The 25,904-nt window shown below is 40.0% G+C and overlaps 1 protein-coding gene across 2 annotated transcripts in view; it reads left to right on the top strand.

Annotated features, from left to right (window-relative positions):
• Nucleotides 1–6,775: 6,775 nt before the first annotated feature.
• Nucleotides 6,776–25,904, top strand: part of HAAO (3-hydroxyanthranilate 3,4-dioxygenase) — a 37,780-nt gene continuing 18,651 nt past the window's right edge. For both annotated transcript variants that reach the window (XM_026845478.1, XM_026845477.1), the window contains exons 1-4: nt 6,776–6,859; nt 14,202–14,280; nt 23,507–23,590; nt 25,238–25,344. In XM_026845478.1, coding sequence (XP_026701279.1) covers nt 6,780–6,859; nt 14,202–14,280; nt 23,507–23,590; nt 25,238–25,344 — 350 coding nt within the window. In that variant the 5' untranslated portion in view covers nt 6,776–6,779. The remainder of the gene's footprint in view (nt 6,860–14,201; nt 14,281–23,506; nt 23,591–25,237; nt 25,345–25,904) is intronic.

The following is a 25,904-nucleotide window of genomic DNA, read 5'->3' on the forward strand; positions in this document are numbered from 1 at the left end:
ATAGAGCGGGAGCGACCTGGCCCTCCCCAGGCGGTGCTCTGGTGGAAGCGGCCCTCGCAGTGCCGCAGGCGAGGCGGACAGGCCCCGGCTCCGGCCCCGGCCCCGGCCCCGGGCCGTGCGGACCAAACCTCCCGGCCGCCATCGGTAAAAGGCATTCGGTGCGAGGTCAGCGGACTTCGTCCTCACGCTAATTCACATCAGCGGGCGAATAACGCACGCCCCGTCTGTCGTGCTCAGGTCCAAGCCAGAGAGAAAAGCAACTACTTCCTGCTAGTAAATTTAATGATGGTCTGTGTAGTATCAGGGAGCTGCACGCTCTGGGGCTTCGCGCACCTCTTGCTGCTCCACCGCCGTTTTACCTGGCACAAGAGGTGCCCTGGCACTTCAAAAACAAGTGGTACAGGATGAAACGAATCATACAAAATTTTCGAATGATAGTTAATAGAAATAATAAAAAATACTGGGGTTTATCCCCTAGGGATAATTCACTGAGGGACTACTTTACCCCTGGACTGACTTCATCTTTAGTGTGGCACAAGTACTTTACTAACTGCAGAGCATCCATTATATGAAGACGTGACATACACAGGGTCTAAACTATTCGTTTCAATATCATAAAGTTTTGTCTTCCTGTTTGCTAAAATTCAAGGATGGATTCAGGTCCTCTGATAGGAAAACGCTGAATAGATCTAAAAGGTTAATGTTACATGTAGAAACAACGCAGTGTATAGCAGATGTATTATGTGCTTGGAAACTGTTACTAGAAGGAAACATGCAGCCTTACGCACATGTTTATTGTTAAAGTGTACCTGTTGACATGAATTTTTTTCTGTGGTCAGATCTGTATTATCTTTTATGTGGCAGGAAGAGGGTAAATGTAATTGGCATCAGCACATATTTAAGCCCAAACAATGCTCCAACCCTGTAACACAGTTGAGACAGAGACATACTCTTCTTTTTTTCCACCCATGGTTAGGCATCATCACCATATTTACTTTCCTAGGTGGCTCTGATGAGTTACTGACATAAGAACTAGAAAGCATTTTCTTTTCTACTTTACTGTAGTCAAAGCAACAAGCTCTGGGCATTTCATTACAGGGTGGATGGTTGTAGGGTTGTAGGGAGTGTTATACAGTGCTTGGATTTCTATGGCCTCTAAAAATGAACTATTGGTGGCCCAGCAGCAGGTGACAAAGTTCTATGACAAAATGACTATTTGGATGAGGGAAATATGTGGATATTGTCTATCTGGGTTTTCAAAAAGCATTTGACACAGTTCCCCATAGGATTCTCATGAAAAAACTGTCTGCTCATGGCCTGGATGAGCGAACGGTCTGCTAGATCAAGCACTGGCTGGATGGACGGTCCCAGAGGGTGGTGGCCAATGGAGTTAAATCCAGCTGGCAGCTAGTCACAAGTGGTGTTCCTCAGGGCTCAGTGTTGGGACCATTTGTGTTCAACATCTTTATTGATGATCTTGTTAAGGACATAGAGTGTATCATCAGTAAGTTCGCAGATGACACCAAGTTAAGTGGGAGTGTGGATCTGCATGAGGATAGGGAGGCTCTACAGAGAGACTCGGATAGATTGGATCAGTGGGCCAGCATTAACGGGATGAGCTTCAACAAGGCCAAATGCCAGGTCCTGCACTTGGGCCACAACAACCCCCTGCATGGCTACAGGCTTGGGGAGGTGTGGCTGGAGAGCTGTCTGGCAGAGAAGGATCTGGGGGCTCTAATTGACAAGCAGCTGAACGTGAGCCAGCAGTGTGCCCAGGTGGCCAAGAAAGCCAACGGCATCCTGGCTTGTATTAGAAATAGTGTGACCAGCAGAAGTAGGGAGGTGACAGTCCCCCTGTACTCTGCACTGGTGAGGCCACACCTGGAGTGTTGTGTCCAGTTTTGGGCACCTCAATATGAGAGAGATATCGAGGTGCTGGAGCGAGTGCAGAGGAGGGCAACAAACCTGGTGAAGAACCTGGAGAATAAATCCTGTGAGGAATGATTGAAGGAGCTGGGACTGTTTAGTTTGAGGAAGAGAAGGCTGAGGGAAGACCTCATCACTCTCTACAACTACTTGAAAGGACGTTATAGAGAGGTTGGTGCTGGTCTCTTCTCACAGGTAATTAGTGATAGAACAAGAGGGAAAGGCTTTAAACTGCAACAGAGGAGGTTCAGACTGGACATTAGGAAAAAGATTTTTCACAGAAAGAGTGGTCAGACAGTGGAATAGGCTGCCCAGGGAGGTGGTGGAGTCACCATCCCTGGATGTGTTTAAGGGTCGTTTAGATGGGATGTTGGGGGATATGGTGTAGGGGAGAACTTTGCAGAGTAGGGCTGATGGTTGGACTTGATGACCCCAAGGGTCTTTTCCAACCTGAATGATTTTGTGATTTTGTGACTGGCATTCATCTACTTTTAAGTAAACAGGACTTATCTCCCAACTACTTTTGGCAGATTGAGTGGCAGATATGTGTGATTTCATTAACCTTCACCTCTGATCCATAAACGAGCTGAAACCTTTTGAGACTGTTTTGAATGGAGATGAGGTGCTTCTCACTTGTCAAGAAAGTTGTTCAGCTGTTGGTACTATTACTGTGGGCATTACTTAGTATGTGTTTCAGTGATACAGACCACTGACAGGTGGAATAACATGCAGTTGCTGTATCTGACCATTGATGAAGGTGGCTGCTGTGGAGAAAAAGAGAAAGCTGATAGTTCATGTCTTCAAGAATTTTTCCATCATCACGTAGGTTTAGTTGGCATACCAGAAAACAGCAGCTGCCTTCATTAAACTTAGCAGTGCATCATTACACTAGAAAATTAAATACTCTATATCACACCAAGATTGCTGTGAACATAATTTTATCCAAACAAGTGCTTTTTATCAAATACAAGAATGTCAGGAAGAATCAAATCTGAATCTGTGAATGTACAGACAAGCTCTTTATTACAGATTTAACCTTAGACTCAGGCAAGAGGGAGGACTCAGTGAGTCTAATTTTGGTGTTTATATAGATGATGGTCACTGCTTGTTGTATTTTGATCAGCCTTCCCATAAAAGTTAATAGTGATAATGGTGAAGATTCTAGCAGTTTTTGTGGGATCTTTTAACTATTCTGTTGTGCTGTGTGATTCACTTGCTTCCTATAATACGTTTACCCCCCACAGAAATTGAGGTCCTTGATAGTATGTTTATGAATATAGCAGTGAAATTTGGCCACGTGAATTAGTTTGTGAGAACATAACTGTACTTGGGTTCAAGTAGTAGGTTTGTAGTAAGCTTGTTTTCAGCAACTATGTAGGGGGTTTTTAATTCTTAATTAAAAAAAAAAAAAAAAAAGTCCTTAATTTGTATTTGTTCTCAAAGAATAAACAGAAAAAGCACATAGTTGACCAAAAATAAGAAGTGCGTTCAACCAGGTGAAATGGACTATTTTAGTTATATCTGTCTTTCTTTTTCCATTTCTTCACAATATAACAACAACAACAAAAAAAGAAGATAAAAACAGAAGTTAAAGCTGTCCTAATGCCACAGAAAGTTACTTGCTTCCTGCTGCTTGCAGAATATCCAGTTTATCACTTCAGTGTAGCTCCATTATTTCAACACCAACGTAGATAAATTAGTCTCTGTATTGCACAGGGACAGAAAGGCAAAGTTGAAATGATACTAAAAGGATTTTGCCCTCAAATTGCTGGTGAATGCAGACCTCCCCGGGTGAAGATTTTTCAGAATCCTTCTTAGCACTATGAAAAAAACAAGGCTTAAGAGCCAATTTTCACAATGCTGTTTACTTTCAAGAGTAGAATGGGCAGAGTGGAGCAGACAGCATCCATGCTTGCTGTCTTTATGTTCTGCTTATCTCCTTCACAGAGGCTCTAAATCAGTCTAGGTCTTTATTATCAGTTCTTTAGGTGGGAAAAAATTAATAAAGGGAGTAACAGAAAAATTGACCAAATATCACTTTAATACAGATAAAAACGCTGGCCAACGAACCTGAATACCTCTTCTAACTACAAACATAATATTTAGCTTATGTACTTTTGTTAATATGCCCTGCTTGCTGGATATCAGCTAGTAACTTTAAGTCTGTAATAGGTCTGGTCCTTGAGGAAAGCAGAAAGAGTAGGTACTGTCCTAAAGTGAAATGCCACTACCACTTTTTTCCTGCACCCTCAATACAAAAGATGGATTATTTTTATGTAGAAGTTTTGTGCTTCAGTGTCAGCAAAAGCTGACAAGTCAAGTCGTTATCTGCTTAAAGGGAAGGATCTGAGATGAAAGTGAGAGCAGAAGAGTCATTGTGAAGCAGACTAGCAAAAAACAATCCAGGCCCCAGTCAGGTCATGAGGCGTACGTATTTACTTGCATCTTACAGAGACTGCAATACTGGCTATTTCCTTTGCCTCTCCAATACACTTCACAGAAACAGGGCCCCATACTTCCAGGCTATGCAGACCATTTCTTGACCCTCCTCAAAAAAAAACCCCAAACCCAGCAATGTTTCCTTATACTTATTATACTGATGGAGAGTCCATTAAGTGCTTTTTTTCAAAACCTGTTGATTTCAGAAGGCTGCTGAAAAATACTACCCTGTAATAATAACTTCAGCTTCATACTAATGGTGAATTTTATAAGTGAAGTCCATTTGTTTCCTCCCTGAGTAGGTCTAGCTATTGGGTTTTCATACCCCTAGCCACAAAATGGATTTATCAGCCTGTGACTGAGATAGTTTTCTCTGCAGGTAATAGTACCTTGTGTTCTGCCTAGTGTAAAAAAAGTGGAGACTAGAGGTTAGAGTAGGGGTTGCGGACAATAGCCCTGCAGTTAAAACTGGCACATTTATATGGTGGTGAACAAGGCTTGGCTCTGTCAATTCCAGGATCTGTGTTTTTTTTCCTGCTGTGGCTTTGTACAGTCTCTTGGTTTTCATTCCCGACAAATGCAGTCCTGCTCTGCAATATGTGTTACTAATGATGAGGTAGAGCTTTGCAAAACCATGTCCATTAAAATAGAGTATCTTCAGCTCTCCTGGTCTCGCCAGGCTGTGTCACAATCCCCTAAGTGAAAATGCATTTTAAATAGAAGATGTCTTTCCTTCACAGCTAAACAGTGTGCCAGCAGCCTACAGTACAAAAAGCACTGAAAAGTTTCTGTCTGTGGGTCCAAAACCAGGCCTAATGACTTTGCTATGTATGGGTGCCTCACCACAGCTATTCTGATGATAGAAATTTCAAGTGCTAAATAAATAATATATTGGGGTTTGGGGGTGGGGGTGGTGGTGTTAATTGAGTGAAATAGTTCCTTTGGGCTTATTTCAGAGGAAATTATTCCCAGTCCTTTTGTGATTGTACTAATATAGCAGAACTGTAATCCACATGTGGATTTTTTTAATCCCAAAATAAATGTTTGGGGAGGGTTTTTTTATCAATTATGTAATTAGTTTAAACTAAACTTCAAAGAAGTGATACAGATGGAGGTAAAACAGAGTCAGCCTTACACATACTGGAATAAGAGCATGTTATTAGTTCAGACTCTCACTCCATTGCTTTTTTTCCATGGGAAAATTATAATGGTACAAGGTAAAGAACTCCCAAATTTGTACTGTTCCAGCATGCAACTGTACTCTTCAGTCCATCAGCTGCACTGCTCATAGTGCAGTCCATGGAAGATGCACTGATCACTTTTAAACGAATCATATAATAACCTTATACCCATACACATTCACCCACTAAGCACAGTGTAGATATAATCAGAAGACTAAACTATGTCAAGAGGAACTGAAAAGTGCTAAAATTTTGTTGAGCCTCAGGGATTTTTTGTTTACCACCCATTTAATGTACTTTAAGTCTGAAAATAAATGTTTATACATTTGCTTATTAAAAAAAAAGAGGGTGACAGAGTGAGCAATCCTGTAGGAACTATGTAGACATTGAACAGAAACCAGTGAGGCAATAAGGACTAATACAGATCTGAAATGCCTAGTAGTTCTCAGTTTCATGTTTGCCTGATAATTAGATAACAATATGGTGCACTTTCCCAAAGGGTATCACAGAACTAGGTTCAGCTCTCCAACAAGCCCTGCTACAACACTGGCAAAGAGTGGATCAAATTAAAATGAGCATTTATGGACAGCTGCTTTTGGTCTTACAAATGCAAGAGACATCTTTATTTTTGTTATTTGGCAGAAGATCCGAATATTTTCAAACACCGTCCCCCAAACATTCAACCTCAGATTGAGGGGAGGTGGTGAAAAGGAAATGGGGCTCTATTGTCAGGCCTGAAATACTTATGTATGGTTATGCCTGTATAAAAATACTTCTTATATGTAACTAAACTTTGAGGAACTGCTCTCAACTTTCATTTAGCTTTGAAACCAGTTTCTGTATTAGACTTGAAGGGTCTGGATGCCTAAGACTTGCCTGTTCTTCTAACTCCGTTTGTCTATGTACCAAGGCAATTTTTGTAGAGAGGTAATACACACACCAGTTGATGCAGTAAAGAGAATTAAGAAACTTACTGTGGGCAGAATCAGTTTCTGATTAAAATATATATTTTAAAAACACTAGTCAATTATTAGCTAAGCTTCTGGAGCATTAGTACTCTTTACAAAGTAACCTTTGGCTGATGGACCTGTCCCTTTGACACTGAAGCCTGAAGACACCTATTATACCAACCAATCCCCTGAGCTCTAGGGATGGAATCAAGTGCAGTTTCCTCACTGAAGGAGCACCCTGCAAACTCTTAGTATCTGTCAAAAGTGTCATAGCTGGTGGACCATGGAGCTTCTTGTAAATGTAAGAAAATGGATAGAAGAAAATAAAACTGCCTTTTTGCCACCTGTGTGCAATAAGCTCATGTAAGTAAATGAAGTTTTTTAAAATTTTTTTTACCCAGTTATTTATATAAATATTCTTAGCTATAAGAGGAAGCTGCTGAAATGCATATATGATAAAGATTATGGTAAAGAGGAACTGTAGTTCCTCTCAGACTGCAGTCAGAGTTCTGTTTCAAAGAACAGAAAGAGACTGAAATCTGTTCTGCAGTAACTCAGAAGAAGCTGTAAAGATCAACTTCAATATGATACTTGCCTCAACTCAGAATCTCTTTTAAGCAGTTAGACTGAGTTAAGGGAAATTGTGTCAGGACCTGTGATAAAAAACTTGTAGAAATCTGAGGAGATGGCATCATATCCACAAATGAGAAGATTTAGTTAACAGATTAGTGCTACCAGATCACAACCTGAAAGTTTCAAGAGCAATCAAAACCAAGTGTAATGTATCACGGAAAGATGAGGAGAAAGGAAAGGCAGGGCACTGAACACACAGGTTTCCAGGGCATTTACAGAGCTGTCAAGGCAGGGTGGGGAGGCTGAAGAGGCAGCTTAAAGCTATGAACTGTATTCTGAATGAGATGGTCAATATAAGTAAAAAGTATAGGCATTATGCAGTTGTACAGCATGCATGTTCTCAGTGTCAAAGCTCCAGTGTAAATAGTCCAATGTGTGGCAGCTTCTAGTCACAATGTTAGCAAAGATTTCTTTTGTCTCTGAAGTTGAGGACAATACATTTTGTCCAAAACTCTCTATATAGAAGGCTTTCATAAGAAAGGATTATCTCTAAACAGTGATAGAAACTCAGGTTTTATAAAGAAAATAAAAAGCATTTTCCTTGCTTTTAATTAAAAAAAATACTGCTTTACAATTTTAATCATTAAAAAAGCATCAAAAAACATTCCTCTTCCCCTATCCTGAAGTGCTACCTCTACTCAAAAGCTGAATGGGCACTACTGTAGCAGTGATATTAATTTCCATTCACAGGTGTACGGGTTACTTTTCAAAGTAATGGTTGCAAGACAGAGATAAAGCAAAAGGCACATCCTTACAGAGATGTCTGTGTTGAAACTACAGCTGTATGTTTAACCGAGAAATTCTGAAACTTGAATCATTACAATAGTTTCACAGAGGGAGAGAATGAGGAAAGTGTCTTCTCCTTATGAGTGTTTTCATTACTTTCATTTTCAAAATAAAATTAGAAAGCATTTTGTAAAGCATATCCATTTCTAAAGCTTACCAGTGATGGTGGTAGAATTTTGGTATTTTACGTATATGGAATATTCGTGGTTTTCTTTCCTCTTCAGTAAGATGAACCCTTTTGTTATTACTGCACTGTTCTGTACCACCTACCAGCCGTTCTGTGTAATCCTGAAGTAACTCTGAAATGTGTTGACACAGTGCTGAGAGATATGGTGTAGTTGGGAACTGTCAGTGCTAGGTTAATGATTGGACTAGGTGATCTTCAAGGTCTTTACAACCTAGATGATTCTGTGACCTCTGGCAGAGGTCCCCCATAAATATTTCAATAAGGCACAGTGAAACAAGAAACATTTTTTTGTGATAGCAATTGTATAATTAGAAAAAAAAAATCCATTTTTTCAATATAGCTTCAACCTATGAAGAAAAAGAGGAAGGCCATCTACTGTATGGATTCTGAGTTTATCACCACCTACTCCTGGTGCTACCTAAATGTTTTCAGGATTGTCAAAAAAAGGTTTTAAGTGATTTTCCAAGAAGTGACTAATAGATTTCCAACATTTTTTCAAAGGCTTGATCCTTTATATGCTGAGTAGAGATTTATAAGGCAATCTTCTCACTGCTTTCTACATCACTGAAAGGACACAACCTGAAAACATTTAGTAATTATGATCCTATGTTTCAAGAGAGATTTAACGATTAAAATCTAGGTCTTACAGCAAATCAGTAGTACTTTTGGTGTCTAAATTTATTATGGCTTTCAAGCTTTTATTCAGTTGTGTTCCATACATTTGAGAGGATCAAAAGTTTTAAATACCTATTTGAGGTTTCAAAACAAAACCTCAATTCCTGAATTATCATTTACCTAGGGTTTTACCAGAATCAAGAAAAAGATACAATGTAAGAGCTGCAATTTAATTAGATGTATGTTAATGACACTGTCTTGCAAGTTTAAATGCTTTTTAACCTCAACAATGAGTAATTAGTGCAAAATCAGAACCCTTGATGTAGCTGATTTTTACAGGTAGCTATGGCACTTTTAAAGCTCTTCTTTTAGTTCAGAATATGATAGTTACCATAAGGGGACCTAACTGTAGTCATTGACTCTCTGATTCTTCATGGACTTGAGACATTTTTAAAAGGTTGCCTGCTGGTACCATTTTTTTAATGTGGTTAAGAAGAGAAATATAAGAGTATATAAAACTTATAGGCCATTGATTAGCACCTCATTCTAAAAGTAGTGTAATCAAGTAATTTTTCACATCCTTGAAACCTTTATGATACTCTAACTGCATTTTGGCAGTCTTCAGTGAGGCTTCTTTCCTTCTTTATGATTTTTCTTAACTTAATGCAACTATATTAGCCAGACAACTTAATTAGCGATATGGACAAACGTGTTTGAGTTCCTGCTTGTATTTCATAGCTGGAATTTTTTGATGGTGGTGTTATATAATTGTTAATGATAGGAATGATTAACCTGTAGTTGCCTGTTTATTATGTAAAACCCAGCTAAATCCATAGGGTAACAGAATTAATGGTAGATATGCCAAACAAAAAGTTAAGCAACAATGATTTTTAGAGCAATATTTTCACTTTTAGTTATTGAACTAATAATGAAACTGTATGGGTTTCTATAAAAAAATTAACTCAACAATAGACTACAAGTTACCCATAGATTGCCTTTCTCTTATTCTCCAGAGTTAATTTTAACTTTTAAAATTAATTATTAGCTGTGTTACTGGTTGTCTTTCTGCCCTTCTTTAGTAGAGTTGTTCATTAATGCAGAAGTATTACAGTGCATTCTTGAAAATGGATATTAAATCTGTGTGGTACAAACAGTTCTGATTTTCACAGAATCAGCTAGGTTGGAAAGGACCTTGAAGATCATCTAATCCAACCATTAACCAAGCACTGACAGTTCCCAACTACACCAGATTCCTCATCACTATGTCGACCCGACTCCTAAACACCTCCAGGGATGGGGACTCCACCACCTCCCTGGGCAGCCCATTCCAATGCCCAACAACCCGTTCTGTAAAGAAGCGCTCCCTAATATCTAGTCTAAACCTTCCCTGGTGCAACTTGAGGCCATTCCCTATTGTCTTATCGCTTCTTACTTGGTTAAAGAGGCTCATCCCCAGCTCTCTGCAGCCTCCTTTCAGGTAGCTGTAGAGGGCGATGAGGTCTCCCCTCAGCCTCCTCTTCTCCAGACTAAACACCCCCAGTTCCCTCAGCCGCTCCCCGTACGACCTGTGCTCCAGACCCTGCACCAGCTCCGTTGCCCTTCTCTGGACACGCTCGAGTCATTCAATGTCCTTTTTGTAGTGAGGGGCCCAAAACTGAACACAGGAATCGAGGGGCGGCCTCACCAGTGCCGAGTACAGGGGTCAGATCCCTTCCCTGTCCCTGCTGGCCACGCTATTGCTGACACAAGCCAGGATGCCATTGGCCTTCTTGGCCACCTGGGCACACTGCTGGCTCATGTTCAGCTGCTTGTCAATCAACCCCCTCAGGTCCCTCTCTGACTGGCAACTCTCCAGCCACTCCTCCCCAAGCCTGTAGCGCTGCTGGGGGTTGTTGTGGCCCAAGGGCAGCCTCCGGCATTTGGCCTTATGGAAACTCACACAGTTGGCCTCAGCCCATGGCTCCAGCCTGTCCAGGTCTCTCTGCAGAGCCTCCCGACCCTCGAGCAGATCAACACTCCCACCCAACTTGGTATCATCTGCAAACTGACTGAGGGTGCACTCGGTCCAGATCATCAATAAAGATGTTAAACAGGAGTGGCCCCAAAACCGAGCCCTGGGGGACACCACTCGTGACTGGCTGCCAACCGGATTTAACTCCGTTCACCACAACTCTTTGGGCCCGGCCATCCAGACAGTTTTTTACCCAGCAAAGCGTGTGCCCATCTAAGGCACGAGCAGCCAGTGTTGCCAGGAGAATGCTGTGGGAAACGGTGTCAAAGGCCTTACTGAAGTCAAGGTAGACAACATCCACAACCTTTCTGTCAATCAATAAGCAGCTTGCCCTGTCATAGAAGGAGATCAGGTTTGTCAGGCAGGACCTGCCTTTCATAAACCCGTGCTGACTGGGCCTGAGCATCTGGTTGTCCCACACGTGTTGTGTGATGGTACTCAGGATGAGCTGCTCTATCAGCTTCCCGGGCACTGAAGCCAAGCTGACAGGCCTGTAATTTCCTGGATCATCCTTCCAACCCTTGTTATAGATGGGCGTCACTTTGGCCAATTTCTGGGACCTCCCCAGTCAGCCAGGACTGCTGGTAAATGATGGAAAGCAGCTTGGCGAGCACCCAGCCAACTCCTTCAGCACCCTCGGGTGTATCCCATCTGGTCCCACAGACCTGTCTGTGTCTGTGTTGCAGCAGGTCACTGACAGTCTCCTCCTGGATTGCAGGGGGTCGTTCTCCCAGTCTCTGTCTTCTGGCTGAGGAGGCTGGATTCCCTCAGTACAGCTAGTCTTATTATTAAAGACTGAGGCAAAGAAGGCATTAAGCACCTCAGCCTTCTCCTCATCACTTGTTACCATGTTTCCTCCTGCGTCTAGCAGGGGATGGAGGCTCTCCCTGGTCTTTCTTTTGTGACTGACATAGAAACATTTCTTGTCCTTGATTGCTGAAGTCAGATTAATTTCCAGTTGGGCTTTAGACCTCCTGATTTCCACCCTGCATAGCCTCACAGCATCTTTGTAATCACTGTGAGTGGCTAGCCCCTTCTTCTAAAGGCTGTAAACTCTCCTTTACTCCCTGAGTTCCAGCCAAAGCTCCCTGTTCAGCCAGGGTGGTCTTCTCTGTTGCTGGCTTCTCATACAGCACCTGGGGACCACCTGCTCCTGAGCCATTAACACTTCCTTCTTAAAGAGTGCCCAGCCTTACTAGACCCTATACCCTTCAGGATCGTCTCCCAAGGGATCCTTTCAAGCAGGTGCCTAAATAAATCAAAGTCAGCCCTTTTGGTTCCTTATTTTAGGATATGGGCATGAAGTCAAGTGCTATAATGTATACAGCTTCCTATGGTGAAAAGAGTCAATTTAAGAATTGCAATCTAATTTAATTCTCTAGACTTTTATTTGACAAACTAATTTGTCACTGTTACTTGTTGTTTCTGCTTTACTAGTCCCTACTGTGTTGTTCATTATCGTTTAAATACTCTTCAAAGTAAACGTGATGATAGCAGATCAAATGCATATGTTCAGCCATTCAAAATAGCTTCTCTCAATTAAGGCTTGCAAGGTGCTGAGACAGAGACACATTGTTCTTCCGGGTGTTGCAGGGGAGTGTGGCTCTGCTGGTTCTGTGTTAATAAGATCTCCTGTTAGCCCAAATATTGCCCAGAATCTCCTCACTGAAAAGCAGATGTCAAAAAGAGTTTAAGAACAAATTTTGAATCACAGCTAACAGGTCTGATTTATAGGGCATTTTTTAGCAAATGAAAACCTGCTACCTTACCCCTTTATTAGTGTCAGTGGACTGATTGATAATTGGGGTGATATCTTTCTTCATGACAGCCAAGAGAAGTGCTCATTTGGGCTCTTAAAAGGGGTGGAGTTATGATAAAGGGCCTGAATCAGCCACAACCCCAATGAAACCATTGTAATGTTGTTCCACCTTAGCAAAATTAGTATAAATAGAAGAGAAATTAGCTGCTAATTCCTACTATGAGTACCTCTGGTAATGCTACCCATGGGAAAGTGTGGTGGGTTGACCCTGGCAGGATGCCAGATGCCCACCAAAGCCACTCTATCACTCCCCTCATCAGCTGGACAGGGGAGAGAAAATATAACCAAAGGCTCATGAGTCAAGAACAGGGAGAGATCACTCAGCAATTACCATCACCAGCAAAACAGACTCGACTTGGGGAAAATTAATTTCACTTATTACCAGTTGAATCAGAGTAGGATAATGAGAAATAAAACCAAATCTTAAAACCTTCCCCCCCACCCCTCCCTTCTTCCTGTGCTTAACTTTACTCCCCATTTCTCTACTTCCTTCCCCCAAGCAGCACAGGGGGATGAGGAATAGGAGTTTTGAGTTTTGAATGAGTCAGTTCATCACATGTTGTCTCTGCCACTCCCTCTTCAGGGTGAGGACTCCTCACACTCTTCCCCTGCTCCTGTGCGGAGTGCCTCCCATGGGAAACAGGCCTCCATGAACTTCTCCAATGTGAGTCCTTCCCACAGGGTGCAGTCCTTCAGTCACAAGTCCTGCCAGCAAACCTGATCCATGTGGGCTCCTCTCTCCACGGGGCCACAGGTCCTGCCAGGTGCATGGGCTTCCCAGGGGGTCACAGCCTTCTTCAGGCATCCACCTCCTCTGTCGTGGGGTCCTCCCTAGGTTGCAGGTGGAGATCTGCTCCCCCGTTAACCCCCATGGGCTGCAGGGGCACAGCCTGCCCCACCATGGGCTGCACCACGGGCTGCAGGGGAATCTGTGACAGCTCCTGGAGCACCTCCTCCCCCTCCTTCACTGACCTTGGGGTCTGCACGGTTGTTTCTCTCATATACTCTCACTCCTTTCTCCATCTGAAGTGGCTGTTGCCATTGGATTTTTTCCCCCTTCTTAAATACATTATCCCAGAGGTGCTACCACCCTCACCAATGGGCTCAGCCTTGGCCAGTGGTGGATCCATCTTGGAGCCAGCTGGCATTGGCTCTTTCAGACATGGGAGAAGCCCATGTAGCACATCCCCCCACCCCCACGCCCCCCAACCTTGCCATGCAAACCCAATACAGAAAAAAAAAAGGTATGTTTTTACCTTTATTAACCTTTAAAAGTGTTTCACCTTTACAAAATCCTGATCTAATCAGCTTAGGTTGAAAAGACATTTTCTTCTTGTTCCTGTCTCTTATGAAGCATTCTTTATCTACAGTTCAAAGCTCTTTCCACAGTTGGTAACTATCATTGTCCCCTTTTCAGAGCTGGAGGCACTGAAAAACCAGGAAGGAGGCAGCTGGCCTGAGGTCACCTGGCAGGACAGTGGCAGAGCGGAGAGATGCACCCGAGGTCTTTTGAGTGCTCATTCTGGATGTCGCTTGTCACTCAGCATTGTTTCATTGACTCACTGTCCTCAAAGAATTGAAAGAGAAAAAAACTTACATGAAATAAAGAACATCACAAGTGGAGGTAGCTTTAAAATGTCATTTTCTTTTCTAGGCATCGCCATCAATTAAATGTGATGTTTGTTGGAGGACCAAATGAAAGGAAGGATTATCATATTGAGGAAGGAGAAGAGGTAACCTATAGGCTATTTATATTTTGCTGGTTTAATTGATCTGCAATGATTAAAATGCAGCTAATCTGGTTACAGCTACAGATTAGCAATGCCAGGCTCAGTGATGTTGTATTTATTAGATCTATTCAGAGACTTAAACGGAATCATTCACAAGAAGCATACACCATCTGTGCATTTCCTTTGAAGCAGGCACATGAGATCAGATCTATTTTACTATCATTCATTTCCAACAGGAAACTAGAAAAAGCATTCTGACAGATCAAAATGTCTCATTTCAACGTTTTGGAACAAAACTTTGGAAAGGTAACAATATTTTTAAAGTGATATTTTGTTGCAGAAGATCAATCTATATTTATAAAGTAACTTTGAAATTCAAAAATCAAAATGAAACATTTTAATTGGCCTGAAATTATATTTTTCTGGATTTTGTGAAAAATATCAGCATTTTCAGCTTTCATTCATTTTTGGGAGGTTAAAGAATAGTCTAAATATTTTTCAAATCAATCCCCTTCTCTGCACATCTTTATCAAAACAAAGCTATCCCACTGCTTGTAGTTGTCAGTAGCCATTCTGCCAAATGCACAATATGGGAAGAAATAGTAGAAACCTATCAAAATCATCACAATTTGGACCTACTTTGTTTATTGTGTTTTTCTTGGAATTGTCTGCTTGGCCTAAGGACTCTTCTGAGTCTGAAGTATCACAACTGGCTCTGAAGGAACCCTAAGGGAAAGGGGACACTAGAGGCCTGGAAGTAAGAATTTCAGGATGTGAGACAATTTACCTTGCTTTCCAGCTGAGTAATTTTATTTCATGTAATCCCAATAAAATTTGGCCACCTAATTTTAAGTACCTTTGAAAACCCAAGCCTAAGCATCTACATAGTTCAAGGCAGAAGAGAGTCAAGTTCAACAAATCGTTTTAAAATGAAACAGAAATTCGGTTTACTTATTGAATCATTTCTCACAAAACCAAGCCAACCATTTCACAACAGCCTTTATCAATTTTCTGTTATAATTGTGCTGTGCAGGTGTTTGTGGTCATGATAACCATACCACTCTGCAAGAGTGGATGCTATCTTATCACTGTGATTCTGTCTGCTTTAGATTGCCACCACGCTCTCACAGCCCACCTATGGCTGTGGGCACAGGCATGTCCATCATGTACCATAGGTTACCCACCACTCTCTATTATGTCTCTTCTCATCGGCCACACAGGAGGAGCTCTGGCAACACCCGGAATCATGTCATCAGGTTGCTTGGGCTGAGAAGGAGGCAAAGCCAGGTCTCAGGGCAGTGCATGTGAAGTGACTATTGCTAACTAGAAGAGTTTAGCATCCATTGTATATTTACTAGGAAATTCCAGAGATACTTAGCTGGGTAAAACAAAATGTGGTTTTGTCAACTTGATTACATCCCTGGGAGAGAAGCAATCACATCTGTAGTATGACTGCTCAGAAGGCACTGAGAAGAACATCTAATCTGTATGCTGCTATTATGGTATATTGTAAAGTATTATATGTTAAGTTAAAAAAGAGTGAGTTAATTTTATAATCAAGGTCAAGGCCATCAAGGTTTGGCAAAGCATAAAATGAAGGTACGTGAAGGTACATATGGAAGTTAGTGATTCCAAACAATTTTTTCTATAACTTAACCTTTTTATTTTTATACACTTAATTTATTTTCTTGCTCTGGAGAATACATTAGAGTTATACACTAAGAGAGGAACACACAAAAATGAGAAATGAGCTGAGGTTTAACTGGCATGATAGCTTGCACTACAATATTATTTATTCTTTTCTTTTCTTTACAATCTTGTCTCTCCCTCCATTTCCCAGTTCATACTGGATTATCCCTGGTCCCCAACCCATTCCTGTGCTGTTTCTTTTTTTTTTTAAAAAAAACCTTATCTCCTCCTCCCCTTCCTTTAAAGTTAGTTTAATATAATTTACCACATATTTTTTATATTTTGCAAGATGTTCCCGTGTTTAAAAAGAATTTGGCCTACTTTAATAAGTCTAAACCCATTATATGACCTTCTAACAGTATAAGAAGTTGGCAACATCTGTGAAGGCATAATGTATATCAGTATGCAACAGTATAGTAAATTATTGTTAATTCAAGTGGATACAAGATTTTTAAAGTATCAATACATCCTTATTTACATAGAAAATTTCCCACAGTTACTCAGCAACCAAAATTGAAAACAGAAAATTCCTATCAGATAGAAAAATTGGCAATATACACATCAGAAACGTCATCAGTTACGTATCAGTTTAATGTATGGGCCAATTTTGTCCATTTTTATGGAGGCACAATAGTCATGCACTGAATTTTACCATAGCTGTTTATCAGACACATTTGCACCTTCCTGTGATCTAATTTAGATCCATGTTTTTCATTAGAGAAGAATCGTGAGGCAGAGAATATCCTAATAAAAGGGCATTCTAAATTAAATTTTGGATTAAAAACACCCATTCAAAACCATATTCAGCTCATTACTTTGTCAGGTAAAAGGTCGTTTATAGTTCTGAGTGACAATTTGAAAGACAAACTATATAAGCATTCTGATAGCAGGCCAGATCATGAATGCGAAAACCCACAAATTCTTTATGCATATTTAGCTGATGCTGTTCTACTAGTATTCCTATAGTAAAGAGGTGTTAGTTTAGAAAAGAAAGTTAAATTTAGAAATTTTTATACCTGTTCAGTCGTTATTTTATGCCTGTTATCACACAGTTTGTAGTGTGTCCTGTGGCACAACTTGCACTTGTCAGCCAGCAGTTCATAGCAGCAAGGGGTTCACATGCAGAGACAAGGGCTTAGGAGCATCCTCCTGCTCCTGAGCTGTTCGTTGCTGGTTCAGTTGATGTGCAGATGTATCAGGAAGATCAGTTCTGACTGGCTAATTATGAGAAAAAATGGAAGCTTGATTTGGACTCTCTTCAAAGCCTTTTAGGATTATCTCCTGAACAGTCATTTAGGCTAAAACGACAACGAGTCTCGCACATTTTTTTTTTCTCCTCTCAACAAGCAGAAGTTTCCTAAATATGTAACTCCACATTTTCTTCCCTCTTAGTTTTCTGTGTACTACCTCACTTCCTTCTTAATTTTCTGTGCAGTATTTATTTGCTGTCCTTCTTCACAGAAGTCCTGCCTCACACCTGAGACATTGTTTTCCACTGGACAGGTTTTATAAGGAACCAAATCAAGCTGCACCTTACAAGAGATAAACCATTCGTATTCTTTGGCCTGACTTTAGCACTGTGTCATATTCAGTCTTTTTCCTATTTGAAAATGTTAAGTTGCCCCTTGCTCCCTTCTCCATCAGAACAGAGTCAACTTGAACATTCTCTGACTCTAAATCAGACTCATTCTTAAAATGAAACTGAATTGCTTTGAGAAATGCATCTTCTGTTGAAACATGGCAAAAAACCTGCTGTGAGAATAGACCTATATATCTATACAAACAAAACTTTATGCACTAACAGTAAAGTGTTAGTGCTATATAGCCAGTCTGGTGAGGTTTTCAAATGAATCATTATTCCAACATACCTCATTTGTCAAGAGAGCTTTGCATTATATGGACTAGTGACTACAATTCTTGTGCAACTTGATGAGATCAGTTAAAGCTTCTGTGGCAGTCCTGACATGATGCTCAAGCCCACATGTCTATGGGGTAGCAGGTGCATTCCAGGTACCAGGGAACGGTCCTCAACATACTTTTGTCTCTTGAACTTTTCAGTAGCATTTGTGACAAGAAGAGTTTTGGCGCTTACACACCTCAGAGACTTCATGGTGTATTTACTGCCTTTTTGCTCACTTGCAAAGCCTGAGGGAGGGGAGGAAACCTTCTAATCTTATCTTATAAATTCATTATATAACTTCCAAGGAAATAAGGTAACTGAAAACTGAAGGGAATGGTATATTTGGGAGGAAGTTAATGATAGACAAACTCCACAATCATAACAAAGCTTATCTGTAGTAAAAGAATTTCAGATTTTATTTACTGCGTCATGCGGGCTGCTTTGGGGGAAAGCAATATATATGCTAACAGCTAAACCGAGGATCAGAAAAGTGGTTTTGGTCCTGTCTCTTTACATACTTCAGTCCACCACTTAAACACAATGAATCTCAACTAGCTGACTTTAATTTAACAATTTATATTCTGATGTTGAGTCTACATAAAACAGTGCAGTTCCATGCAGAGAAATTCAAATCAGCCTTTCATCTATCACCTGCAACATATTTGCATTGGCACAATATTTTGCTTGGTTTTAAAATCTCTGCTTCTCATTGTGCCGTGTGTATTTTACTCTGAATTTCTACACTCAGCATCTAGATCGTTTCCTATGGATACAGCCACCTAAATACTGATGGAGCCCCACAGATCAGAGACCTTACACTGCAGTCCTAAAGAGGATTTTCAGAACAAATACTCCCTCTCCTTTAATTATCTTGGCCAATCTCTTCAGCTTCTTCTAGCTTATTTACATGGTCTGATTGAGATATAGAATCATAGAATCACAGAATCATTTAGGCTGGAAAAGACCCTTGGGATCATCGAGTCCAATCATCAGCCCTACTCTGCAAAGTTCTCCCCTACACCATATCCCCCAGCATCTCATCTAAACGACCCTTAAACACATGCAGGGATGGTGACTCCACCACCTCCCTGGGCAGCCTATTCCACTGTCTGACCACTCTTTCTGTGAAAAAAGTAACATCTTGCTCTGAAACGTGGTACAGATTTGAGGTCATATCTGCCGCAGCTTGTCTGAGTTTTCTAACCTGAGTTTTGATTTCTCTTTTGCTCCCCCTCACACACACATCACAAGTAAGACTTGGCTCCAGTTGCTGACAAATTACCTGCTTAAATGAAGCCTGACCCCTTCTTCTAGCATATGTTGCACTCTAGTCAGCATGCTTTTGAGAAACTCTTCCCTAGCAACTCAGTTCTCCCTTTGCATTGTATGGCAATAATGGATGCCTAAAGAAGGGCTAAGTAAGCATTCCCAGTAGGTAGTTTTTGTGGTGCTTATCTCCTAAATAAAACTGAGAACATGAATCACAGCAAAACAAGAGAAACTTTTCTGCTTCTTTACATTTACCCCCCCCCTTTATTTATCTGGTGAAAACTCTGAATATTTTAATAAGAAAAAAAGCTTCTATTACAAAGTAATAAGGGTGATGATCTTTTTTTCATCAGAAAGAGATTGTGTTTTCAGAAATGGGTTTGCTGCATAAAACCGTTGGGATGAGTTTGGGCTAGTATTTAGGTTTCACAGATGACATGTAAATGAGCAGAGGGGAAAAAAACCCACAACATTGTTTTCTCTACCTTTCTCATCTGTTTGGCTTCTATACTTCTGATAGCTGAAAAACCTTGTGATGAAAGAAGAAGAAAATTGTTTTTCTGTCCTCAAATAGATCAGTCGCCACTGAAGTCTGGAGAACACCCAGGATCTACTCCCACAGCAGAATTTGAGTTGCTCTGCAAATTAATTTAGTATTTAGCATTTTGACAAGCAATACAAGCCAGATATGCCTAATCCCAAATTCCAGTTTCAGAAGCAGTCAGTATTCAAAGTACACTGCAAATTGCAGGTATATTTAGAGGTCTGTGAATAAGCTCCCAGCTACAAAAGCCCTCAGTGCTCTGGGCTCCTACATCTAGGCAGATTTTGATATCAAAGGTGGATCTAAAATAAATTACATACATTACTATACATAAAGTAAAACAGACTTGTTTTTTAATTGGCCTATACAAACCAATTAAAAATACTGTGTTCTTCCCCTCCTGCATGCTTCCTTCTTTAATCTGCTAGGATACACATACCTAGACAAAGGAGCAATATAGTTCTCACCACGTTAATACGGCAGGGGTGGTAGTGCTCTTTTTAAGGTAGTGTCCACACTTTCATTTACCCTGATGAAATGAGTTTCTATCAAGACAAGCAGCTTCACTGAAGGGAATAGTGAATTCCCAATTCTCTGCATCTCCACCTATCCTTTCCAAAAATGCCTGCATTATTTATTTTATGAGTCTTCATAATTGGGTGAAGTACCCCTTTACAGACTTGACAATGATTCAGCTCTGGTCATGCTGCCTTTCACTGCACCTTAACACAATACTATCATATTTGAAGCATAATCAAGAAGGTTGAAGCAGACTAAGGAAGTAGGATGTAATTATCCTACAGTAAAGAGAATTCAAGGAAAATTAAATGAGTCAGAAAACAAACTCAGTCTTAAGGGACTTTCAGTGTAGTTTTCATAGGTATAACTGAAGTTTTAATGATCATATTGAGCAACATTATGAAAAAATGTTATCCTTAGTGTAAAGAATGACTTCTAGGTGGCTCATAACTTCTAGAGGTAGGTTGAGAAGTAATACGAGGAGGTGTTTTTAGAGTAATCATAATGCAAAGATGCCACATAATAAGGTGGAAAGCTAAACAAAAGGCAAAAGTCTGGAGAATGAAAGGAAAAAAAGAAGGAAGTATAATAAACAGATAAGCACATTCAGTAACAGAAAGCAAAAAAAGACTGGTGAACAACGTTTGTTTCTTCCTTGAGCCATATTTTTCACTCAGAAAGACAAATCCATTCCAATTTTGACCCATTATGCAGTAGCAATGTACAAATCTAGGCTTTTCTGCAAGGATAGATACACACACACACATATATACATATTACACATAACAAGAGACCTCATCATTAGTAAGATGTTAATAGACTGAAAATGTTGCATATTTCCTCGGTTTTCAGTTCTGCTGTGGAGAATGGATACCATATTATCCCAGTAAAACCAGACCAATTAGGAGAGATTATATTTTCAGGTGGCATGAACTCTGCTGACTTACTACCTATATACACATACATATTTGTGTATATACATACATGTGTGCATGCACCACCCACACACCAGTACTTCCTTACTCAGGCCTTGATTTTTCCAGGAGATATTTAGGAAAGGGTTAGATGTGCCCAGAAGGCAAATCTCAGTCAGCATTTAGAAAAAAGTAACATTGCAGCAGTACTGTATTGCCAGTGTGTCCTGTGAAATGGGCATGGACTGTAACTTAGTGAGACATTAAACAGTTGACAGTTTTCTTGATAAAAGTTCAAGGTATAATATAAGCATAGCAATAGATTCAGTAACTACTGCCACTTGTATTATTCACAGTTACATCAGATGATTTATGGATGACTGAAACACTCAGACATTAAAAAAAAAAAAAGTTTTGAAGAACAGACCATAATTTACAGTGAAAGGCACTATTTAAAATCACTCAGATAAACACGACAATGTGTAGCCCACCTCATTCCTCCTTTCCCATTGCAAAACAGTTCTTTTAATTCAAAACTTAGTCTTCAGAATCTTTACTTATGACTCTGATGCTCGAATACTGAACTGTATTGCCCCTCTCCCCTCTTCCATTACCAGAAGGTTTGCTTAGCTGCATGATTCACAGTTGCAAGCAGAATAAAACTCTGCCTCTGTTGTCCTTTCCCTCACCTACACGTCCTGTGCATGTGCTCAGTAATAGCTCCCTCAGTAGTTATAGGGAAGATAATACTCCAAAGCTCAACATTTCAAAAAGGACCTTTCAATTTCAGCATTACCAGTGCCATATTACCAGTGGCCTGTGTGATAATCCATCAGGACCTTACGGTCTTAGATGAGTCTTCTGAAATGAAGGAGAGATCATTTCCCCACTCAAATCACTTTATGTCATACAACGAGCAGTTAGCCCTGCCCGATGTGCTCTGTAACGAGGGCTGCTGTAGCATTTTGTATGGTTATTCAGTAACACCAAAGAAAATGACAGGAAAAGAACATGGGAAATGGAATGCAAGGAGGATAAGTAGCCTGGCACCATGGCCGTCTTGATAAGAGTTAAAATTTATCCATGGTGATGTCCCTGGCACAAGGTGAACTTTTCAGTCATGTAAGAGCTCTCAGCATCAGCTTTTTTCCAGTACATCTTCAATTCTCTAATATTTCATTCCCTTGACAGCACATTTATTATTTCTTATGTTCATAGAGGTGTTTCTTGAATACTAGTACAGGGACATGTAATAGTATTTCAAAACTCTTTTGGAATAATCCTGATTCAAAAAATTGATTAAGCGTTTCTAATGTTGGACAAGGTTTAGTCTGGGATTTTTATATACTTTGGTCATTTCTTTTTTCCCTTATTTATTTTCCATTTTGCCAAAATTGTGGTGAATTACTATAAATAAAATTATTTTCATTATAGTTCTAACTTGTAATCATGTTTCAGACAGTTTCAGCTGTACTAGCAGTTATATGAATTTAGTTTCTAGATATGTCAGACAACTAGATATGCATGGAAAGCATATAGAAGCTTGGCAGAGAGTGGCAGAAAAGTTGACTTTTTAAAGTATTATTGCTCTGTATTATATAACATGAGGAAAAATGTGCTCATTATTCCAGGTCAAAGACCGACCTGCTTACAGTTCATAGCACAGTTCTGCCATGAAGCATGAGGCTAGGTCAGAGCCCCTCAGAGCCCCCACAAAACTACTCTGAAAACAGAGCTGTGGAAAGGTCATTGAAGACAGAATTATGGGTTCAGTGGTTCTGTCCTTACATATGCTTCGAATGTAATCCTTTTACATACACAGTAGGAAGAGAAGCAGCTGTTGCTGGGCTTTGAGGGTATCCACAGAAATAAAGCAGAACAGCTTCCAAATGGGCAATTATTCCCAAATGAGAAAGCCCCATTAAAAATTAAACAACAAACCCAAAAAACCTGTGCATGCATATTGGGAGCTTATTTGGAAAAGTGACATTTAATTTGACTGAATGCAGTAGTGAAGACCCTGCTACATCTGAAAATAAGCTTTATATACAGGGTAATTAACGGATGTCTGAACCATAATGTCCCAGCCCCACAGAGTAATCCTCAGGAGTAAAGACAGTGCAACGGAATTCCATTGGGTTCACAGAATAGCTCTATAAGCAGTTACAGACCTCTTAGATTGTCAAGTGTATGTAAGATAATGGAAATAATATGTATTTAGTAACATTTTCAAAACAACAAAAGTTGGAAGTCTGCTATTTATGGTTAGAAAAAAAAAGTAAGTATTTGCAATTACAGATTGAATGTATTTATACATGTATCATTTATGTACAGAATATGAAGTACAGAATGTTTTGGAGTAGTTGCTTTAATGTTACTTTCCTATTCCTTCAGCTTTTTTACCAGGTTAAAGGGGATATGTGTTTGAAGATAATTGAAAATGGGAAACAAAAAGACATTGTCATCCGAGAAGGGGAGGTAAAACAGGGTTGTTTTCCTGTTATTATTGTACATGTTAAATGAATATTTAATTAATCATTTAAAAATCAATTTATCCTTGCTGTGCAAGAGATGCATCAGGATAAGAAACATTTTAAAAGTCTTGAATGCAGTATAGCAAATTCCATGTAATTAACAGCAAACTACAATACACTGTATTCAACATTTGATTATTTCAATAACAAATAAAAATCTTTCTAAGCATTGGGGATACCCATTCAGGTAGTCAAAAACATATTGAGAAAAATTCTTATTCCTCTGCATGGCATGGAATCTGCCCCGTGCATTCAAGTGGATCAATCATTTATTTACACATTGTCAAGTAGATACTGCCCACCCACTCAAACATGCCATTAAGCGAACTGCCTAGAACTTCGAAAGAGTTTCAGCTACTTTCAGCCTTTTTTAGTCCTCACACATCTAGCGTTGGCAACCATCACAATAGGAGAACAGTTTTAAAAGAGAATATATGGATAAAACGTATCCAGCTGCAGTCAGTTATTTTTCCTTATAGTAGTGGACTTGCTAAAGCATAGATTGCAGTGCTCTTAATGAAAGCATGAGTAGATATTTTACTTAGTGTTACTACAAGTTATTAGATGTACTACAACTGCCATTCATTATTATTGTCACAAGCTTGAACTGCACTCAGACTTTGAAAGGATCTAGTGGGGGCAGCCTTTAAAATGAAAGACATATTAGCCCCAATAGCTTGATGTCACTGAAAGTATTATGACATTTTCAATGAAGATACAGATCTGTGTTTTCAAACCTATAGATGGTGAAAATCTGGTAATACACTTCATACTGGAGAAATACATCTAGCTGAGATCTTGGCATGTACCAAAAGCATTAATGAAAAGGTACACACGTTATCCTTAGTGTGAAGACTGACACTAGTCCTGGTGAGGCACTATCATTAGGTCTGTTTTGCAGTCAGAGCAATTGTAATGACTCGCCCAAGCTTGGCTAAGAAATCTGTAGTGCTGAAGAACACTACAGGATTACCACCTTCCTACATAGTCAGATAGCTGCTAGAAAAAGGTTTATTCTCAAACCTCAGTAATAGACTTGTCTCACCCAAATGTTGCCTATTTACTTTGTCACTTGCATGAGTAAGCAGCCCCTCATATTTGTTAATTATTTCTGGAGAGAATAACACTCCTCATCATGCAATCACAGGTGCTCACTGTGTTTGGAAGGGTACATGTGGTTGATTAGTTTAGACATTTTTCTTGAGCTGACAACAAACTTGCTTTTTATTTCCATTTCTGCTACTCGGAAATTGCAGTAAATTTATAAATTCCAGATGAGTAACTGGTTAGATTTTTTTTTCATTTGTGTCTAGCAATGATGATCAAACTTGGAGGAGGTCATGTGACTGCCATAAAGGCAGTGCTGATTGTGGAGTCAATGGTCATCATTCACTCAGAATGGAAGAAGCAATATCTTCTGGGTTGTTGGTACCAAAGTGGGTACAGCTGCAAAGGATCAATACAGGATCAACAAAGAGTAGGGGAAAAGTGGGGCAAGGAGCAGAGGATTTTGCAGGTTGGGGGGCAGAGGAAGGACAACACAAAGAATAAAGCCTTCCTGACACTGATGCTTTCCCATTTCTTTGAATAGATGTTCCTCCTACCTGCTAGGATACCTCATTCTCCTCAGAGATACGCAGACACTGTGGGTCTTGTGATTGAGAGGGAAAGATTAAAGACAGAAATTGACGGGCTCAGGTGAAGTATAAACTGCTGGCTGATCTGTTGATTCATATCAGAAACTAATTTCTCATGTCAATACAATACTGTATTTTATTTTCCTGATAATTTATCAGATTCACCCTGGCAAATTTGCACTAATTTTATCCACGCATCTATTAATCTATACGCACATAAACAGAAATCTCATTTAGCATTTGATCTAGTTAAATAAGGAACAGCTTGAAATGTCTTAAATGCATGATGTGGTTATTGCTATCTACTTATGTATTGCTTACTACTATCGTCTTAAGTTTTAAAATCACAGAGCTCAGTAACAACACAAACCAGAATTTTTTTTTTAAACCAGTTCTGGCAAGCAGAACATCAATTCCTTTGTAAGCACTGAAACCAAAACACGAAGAGCAGCTTTCTTGGCAAGTGTGTGGGAAGCTGGAAACAGAAGTCAATTTTCTTAACACTAACCCCTCTACATTGCACACACCTCTGCCTAGCTTTTATTGCCTTGTGAGAACAACATCTTCAGAGAAATGAGAGGTTTATACTGTATTCTACTGGGAGACAGGCTAAGCCTTGTC

Source organism: Athene cunicularia (genome assembly GCF_003259725.1).
Source record: "Athene cunicularia isolate RWA chromosome 3 unlocalized genomic scaffold, athCun1 chr3_part1, whole genome shotgun sequence".
Lineage (NCBI taxonomy): Eukaryota > Metazoa > Chordata > Aves > Strigiformes > Strigidae > Athene > Athene cunicularia.